Below are 6,118 nucleotides of genomic sequence, written 5' to 3' on the forward strand. Positions count from 1 at the left end.
ATTCGGCTCCGGATTCGACTACTGAAAACAGCGCCAAGAAAGCTGCTTCCGCGGCCAGTTTAACAATCTGCCACGCGATGCCGACTGATCTGCGCTTATGGCCGCCGAGGTTCATGGAGTACCAGCAAATGATAATTGGCATGGCACTGTATGCGCCGGACGTAATCAAGAACAGGGCCCCATATTGAAGCGCACCGTTAGCCTCACCGTGGACATTAAGGAGGATGGCAAATCCCGCAATCGCTATGCAAATAGGGATGAGCGTGAAGGCGAAACGGTTACGCAGGCGGTCGGATAGGTATGCGACTGTAAGAGAGACGCCGAAGGCCGCGGCCCATGGAGGGATGGAGTAAAGTTGGGTTTGAATGGCTGTGAGCAGGTGGGGTTAGATTGCTTGTATTGAACAAAATGCTCTGATCGACATTTGTGTGTCAGGGCAACGAAATGAACGAAATGCGGCTACTTACGCCCATAACCAAATGTCCTGATAATGGTGGGAGCGAAGTAAGCGTATCCTATTATCATAAGAGGTTGGTTAATTTATGTAAATAGGAAAATGATTGGTGATGGAAAAGAGGGGCGTTAGTTACCGTAAGCAGGCACAATCAGGCCGAAGTACATAAGTCCTCCAACAAAGATCTTATCTGCGACGGCATTAGCATCGCAATTATCAGGATGTATGTTATATCCCGGACGAATTACGTACAGTCCTTGAAGACATCAAGCACGTCTTTCCAACGCAGCGAGACCTCATGGCCCGCAGCACCAACATCCTTGGCAAGTTTGCCCCGAATGAAAGCCCGTTCTTCTTTGTTTAACCATTTCGCTTCTTCTGGGAAGCCAGGTATCACGAAGAAAAATGCAAAGGAGACGATACATGTTATCAGCCCTTCCAGGATGAAAATCCACCGCCATCCAAGAAAACCACGCACACCATCCAACCTTCCAATAGCGCTTGCGAGCAAGCCTCCGAAGGCACCGGCAAGAGTAGTGGAGCTGAAGAAGAAACTGAACCGTTTCTGGGCTTCAGTACGCCGGTACCACATCCCAAGGAGGTAGAAGCCTTTTAATAAGTTAGCCTCGTCACCGTCCATGAGGGTCCTTGGAATAGAAACAAGGGGTCAAATTCATCATCTACAACGCAATAACATACATCCTGGAAACATGCCAGTTTCCAATAAGCCAAGCAAAAATCGTGTGACTAGGAGACCTGCATAGTTTTGTACTAAACCCTGGCAAAGAGTAACAAGCCCGAAGCCAAACATGCATCCCGACACTATAATATACAAGAGTTAGTCAATCATGAAATATGGAAGAATTTAAGCTTGAATGGAAACCTACGCCAAACGTGAGGCTTCAATTTCTTCAGTAGAATATTTGATGGGATCTAAAGCCGTAATTAGATTAACTGGGTTCCCAGAAGGGGACAGGGACCAACACATATTTCCACGAAAGCCAGTAGAATATTGTCATACTTACCTCAAATAAGATGTATGGGACAAAAAATATAGTCAGAGCGGTATTATATCTGTTGCCTGATTCAATACCAAGATCCTTCCTCAGTCCAAATATGACAGCATTGCTGATATTGACACTGCATGCGACCGAGCCGTCAGCTTTCTCTTGTCCCGTAGAGTGTATAGCCGCATTCAAAGTGTGTAGCTCCCTAAGAGCCTGTGAAACTTACCGGTCCAAGAACGCAAGCAGATAGAGCACACAGAGCACGGGGAGCAGGTGCAGATCGATTTTGGCCATTAACCGTCTTTCTGTGGTGCTTACGAGAGTGGCATCGAAGCCATCCTCCTGCGCGGCGACGGAAGAGGCTCCGGACTCCACATCTTCTATGAATCAGAATTAACACAATTGAAGTGATATAGAACAGGCGACCGCAATGGCTTCAAGGATGTACCTTTACTCTCCTGGATCATTCTCCGTTTCCACGTGTTGTCTCAGGTATCGATCCGTTCCAGCTGCTTGCGTCCGTTGCCAAGGATTCTAGAGGGAGGAGGTGATATTAAACAATGACTGGACCAAGTGAAGTAAGTTGTTTCCGGGAGCAGAAACGAGGAAACACAGGGGAAAGAAAGCAACGAAATATCGACAGATGCTTCAGGAAGGAAGCGGCTAGGGCGTAATATATGTATGGAAGCTGAAAAGAATGGGGTCCGAACAACCTGAGAATTAAATTAAACGCACAGCGTGCAAACCAAGATTCGAACGCTGAAAATTGCACAAAGCCACGCCGCTAGAGAAGCTTGTGCCACAGACGGCGAGCTGAGGAGCAGAGCTGATTCGACCGTGGTGGCCGATCTCGAACGTCTTATCCTTGGGCGGAGCCGAATTGGTGGGCGCAGCGGTTTTCAACATGTGTAATTCTTTACATGTACATGTATGTACCACCCGTGGACGGTCCATGGTTCAACCCGTGTCGTGGTCCTGTGACACATTGATGCCCTCTTGGAAAATAAAAACTTGCTCGAAGTCATTATTGGCTCTATCTGGCTCATGCTAGAAGTCCGCCACTTCCCCGCGTTCTCTAAACTATCAATGCTCCGCCTACGCTATTGGGGCAGCAGCGGGTTATTGCTGTTTATTTTCTCGTCAATTAACGATAATGACAATAATAACAATGTGAGAGAGGAGACTGCGAGAGGGAACAAGGAAAACAGTCACGGTTGATTTGTCAGGAGTCCCTAATGTTGCGCAACTACTACCTACAAAAGCGCCTAGGGACATACTCTCCGACCTGGCTAGATCGCTAAATTAGTCACATTTTCCCGTTCTCAACGTTGTTGGTATTTACACAGCCAACATCAGAACTCTAACGTGTGGAATGGACCCTTATCCAGCCTTGAAGAAAGCACGCAAGCGAAATTGAGGGGAAGTTCCCTGAACCAGACGGCCTTCGCAGGGCCAGAGGGATCACATTGGCAACAAAATGAGATGAGATACGCAGAATTTAACTGGACTGATTCCATCAAAAGATTTTGTCGAGGAACGGACGCTTTAAATAAGGTTTTATGCTTAAAAATTATCCTCGCTGAAATCTCTAATGCCAAGATATCCCATTCGTCTCTAGCCTCGGGTAGCTCACGCCACGAATTTTATTTCACAGTGGTATTTCCTGTGATACTTCCATACGTTATGATATGCTATAAATGAATAGTTAAGTAAATTGTACCCGTAGGGGTTATTATACCCAATTAGACAGTTTCCAACGTGAGTTAATTGGGGCGATACCAAGATACAAAGAAAGAAGATGGAGCGAAGCAAAACAAAAAGACATAGGAAAGTGATGCATAACAAAAAGAACAAAAAAAGGAGGCCTAGCTATCTAAGTCGCATAGAAGGGAAAAATCTGGGGCCGGCAAAGCCGTGGACAACTACGCTCTGAATGTCAATGTTACCTCCGCTAAATGGACTCCACAGCTTGATAAGGATGAACTTTCCCGATCTGTATATCAACTCGTCAGTATAAGATGTGGATAGCGAGACGGCAAATGACGCCTATAAGATAGGGATTGGGCACGAAATTTTTACATACACAGGTGGGTCAAATTTGATGCTAACCATACTCTTCTCCTTTTTAATAAAGAAACGTGCGTGTGGTTTCATGATTTCCGGATCAGAGGCGGTTGGCTCACTTCCATCAGTCAAGGCGCCTCTGTTCCGGAATGTTGATGAGGGTTCAATTAGACTAGGGACTAGCCGTCGGCTTCTCCCGCCGTCAAGACTGCCAATTGCTTCTATATCATTAACAGCCCGCCTCATTCGTCGTCGAAATTGACGTTGTTCTCCATTTAGCAAACCGTTGATCCACTCAGAAGCTTCATCGCTATCGACGTCCAAATCCGGGCAACGCATTTCGGACTCGATTTGGTCCATACGCATTCTGTCAACGTCGGTCGATGAAGGCGCCTCGTCAGGATCTTCATCATTAATATCATCGTCGGATTTATCATCAAAGTGGGTCGTAATGCGGAAGTCAGAAGAGGAGCTGCGATAAACAATAGGTCTAGAGTCGAAAGACGAAGGGGTGAGCTCATTCTCCGAGTCGGACCAAGTTCCTGGCCCTGACACTGCTGGCCTTTCCAGAGATCGTAAGGGTGATCTTGCTGAAGACAGATATCGATGGGAAAAACTACCTCTTGGGTGTCGTCGTCGACGAGGTCTGAGAGGTGATGAGGAGTAAACAATCTGATATTGGGCGGTGCGTTCCAGGAATTCATCTAGCGCCATTGAGACAAATATCATCCCTTCTTGGATACTAAAACAGATGTGTATCAGTGGATATTTTGCGGTTAATTACTTTTTTTTATTGGGCTGGGTTGAAATCACTTACGGAGCATCAAATCCTGATTTTGGAGCTTTAATAACGATCTTTTGTAGGCAAAATGGGGTCTCCCCGTGGTGGCGAAGAATTAAATTGCACCGGTCATTTTTTGTGCAATACACTGAAGAGTCGTTAAGCAGAACGTTTTCCGGATATGAATTTTCACCAGACGCTTCGTATGTTCCTCCGTCACAGCTGACGATCTCCATCTCTAAAGTTCCCGGAACAACTTCACCGTAGTGCCCGTATCTAAACCGACAGATTCCCTCCCGCTTATCATCAGAGTCCAATTTACGCCGTTTATGTCTCCATCGACCGTGCCGGGCCTTCAGTGGGAGGACCCTGGGCTGCCAAAGTTGAAGACTCAACTGGCGAGGCAGCGTCGCCAAACCAGATCCCAAAGAGAGCCCAGGTCCCGAAAGACGTGCCGCGACACGTCTTGGCTATCCAGTTCGCTATGGTCTGCGTTTATCCGGTTGTCACCATCCCTTGGGCCCATTATCACGTTTAATCGATCCACCGCATCGACCCGGGAGCGCCGTTGTCCCGTTGTAGAGGAGTATCGGTCCAGAACAGCCCCAGACCGGGTTGTTGCAGGAACAGGATTCTCCGCTGGTGACCCCCTTTCAAATCCTATTCGCTCTCCCGTGTCAGTAGCGTCAGCCTCAGCGCGGCGATCAGCCACGTCATCCAAGGCTTGCAATTCGCGCCGAAGAACGTTATAGGTGTATTCGCGGACAGGATCGCTCCAGTGGGACATGCGAGCGTCAAGTAGGTTCTGCAAATGGTGCAGTCGTGTGTTCAAACGCATGCGGTACTGTGCACGATCTGCGGGGTTTCTAGGTTGATTATTGCGATCAGAGGCCGCGGGGAGATCAAAGTTGCCGGACTACATAATAAATTAATTGTTGGATCAAGGGTATTTCAATAGTAGAGTATTTTTTTTTTAACTCTTTGGCAACATCAAAAATAAAAATCGGCATGTATTCGCAGAGGGGCACCGCGGCCCACCTACCATTGTGGGGAAAGCCAGCTGAATGGAACAGCAAATCGTTGAGTCGTAACTGAATATCGGACACGGAAGGTGAATGAGTAGTGTTTGCGATGATTAAATCCCAGGTTGGAGATACTAGTGGGTTAGGGCGAACAGCTCGTGGTGCGGACAAAAATTCCATTAGATGTGAAGTGGAGAATTACGGGTTCCGTATCTCTAACATGGATACGACACAGTGCGATTTGCTCATGTCACAATCGCGTGGGCGTGGCCAGAGCCGGTGGGAATGGAATGGTGGATGGAGATAGACACCGACCTCGCGGTTGATGGAAGAGTGACAGGTCAGCCTCATCTCGCACGGCGATTAGGCGGACAAGGTTGCCGGTGCACGGGCCAATCACCAGGCTCACGTCAGCAGATCAGCCCTGTCGCCGTGTAGTCGCCTCGTCCACGTGACAAGTTTCAACATCAACTTTTTGGACATTGGGGAAACTCAACAACACAACCAGCACACGCTTTCCAGTCCGCAGGACTAATGCGCTTGCTGGCACCTTCCATTGTTACAATAGGCATATCCTGACTTTGGCCAAAGCGCAAATTCATTGATCTTCAAAAATTTAAACTTTTCTTTGGTTCTCTGGTAGTAGCTTTCATGTTCTTCTCAACTTGTATGGAAACCCCCTCTCCTCTTATATGTAATTCAATCAACCTGATTTTTATGGTTTCAATTGTGTAGGACTCTCTCACAATTTGAAGTTCTATACTTGTACACTATGACATCAGATAATGCA

General features: G+C 47.3%; 4 protein-coding genes across 4 annotated transcripts in view; 2 read left to right on the forward strand and 2 right to left on the reverse strand.

Moving 5' to 3' along the window:
• Positions 1–97: 97 nt before the first annotated feature.
• Positions 98–298, forward strand: HCAG_08390 (conserved hypothetical protein; the record flags this gene model as incomplete). Its single annotated transcript, XM_001536558.1, has 1 exon — positions 98–298. One exon carries the CDS (start codon positions 98–100, stop codon positions 296–298), a length of 201 nt encoding a protein of 66 aa, XP_001536608.1.
• Positions 299–582: 284 nt separating this feature from the next.
• On the reverse strand, positions 583–2,415 carry HCAG_08391 (conserved hypothetical protein; the record flags this gene model as incomplete). The annotated part of the gene is made up of 7 exons (XM_001536559.1): positions 583–644; positions 707–1,063; positions 1,154–1,276; positions 1,342–1,387; positions 1,480–1,594; positions 1,688–1,841; positions 2,208–2,415. 7 exons carry the CDS (start codon positions 2,413–2,415, stop codon positions 583–585), a joined length of 1,065 nt encoding a protein of 354 aa, XP_001536609.1.
• Positions 2,416–3,330: 915 nt separating this feature from the next.
• Positions 3,331–5,351, reverse strand: HCAG_08392 (predicted protein; the record flags this gene model as incomplete). Its single annotated transcript, XM_001536560.1, has 5 exons — positions 3,331–3,454; positions 3,545–4,267; positions 4,343–4,680; positions 4,725–5,222; positions 5,349–5,351. The coding sequence occupies 5 exons, from the start codon at positions 5,349–5,351 to the stop codon at positions 3,331–3,333; spliced, it is 1,686 nt and encodes a 561-aa protein (XP_001536610.1).
• Positions 5,352–5,979: 628 nt separating this feature from the next.
• The window catches only part of HCAG_08393 (conserved hypothetical protein), a gene marked incomplete at both ends in the record, with an annotated part of 1,426 nt that continues 1,287 nt past the window's right edge, over positions 5,980–6,118 (forward strand). The window contains one exon of the mRNA XM_001536561.1: positions 5,980–5,995. Coding sequence (XP_001536611.1) covers positions 5,980–5,995 — 16 coding nt within the window. The remainder of the gene's footprint in view (positions 5,996–6,118) is intronic.

The sequence above is a fragment of the Histoplasma capsulatum genome, genomic scaffold (genome assembly GCF_000149585.1).
Source record: "Histoplasma capsulatum NAm1 scaffold_11 genomic scaffold, whole genome shotgun sequence".
Classification (NCBI taxonomy): Eukaryota; Fungi; Ascomycota; class Eurotiomycetes; order Onygenales; family Ajellomycetaceae; genus Histoplasma; species Histoplasma mississippiense.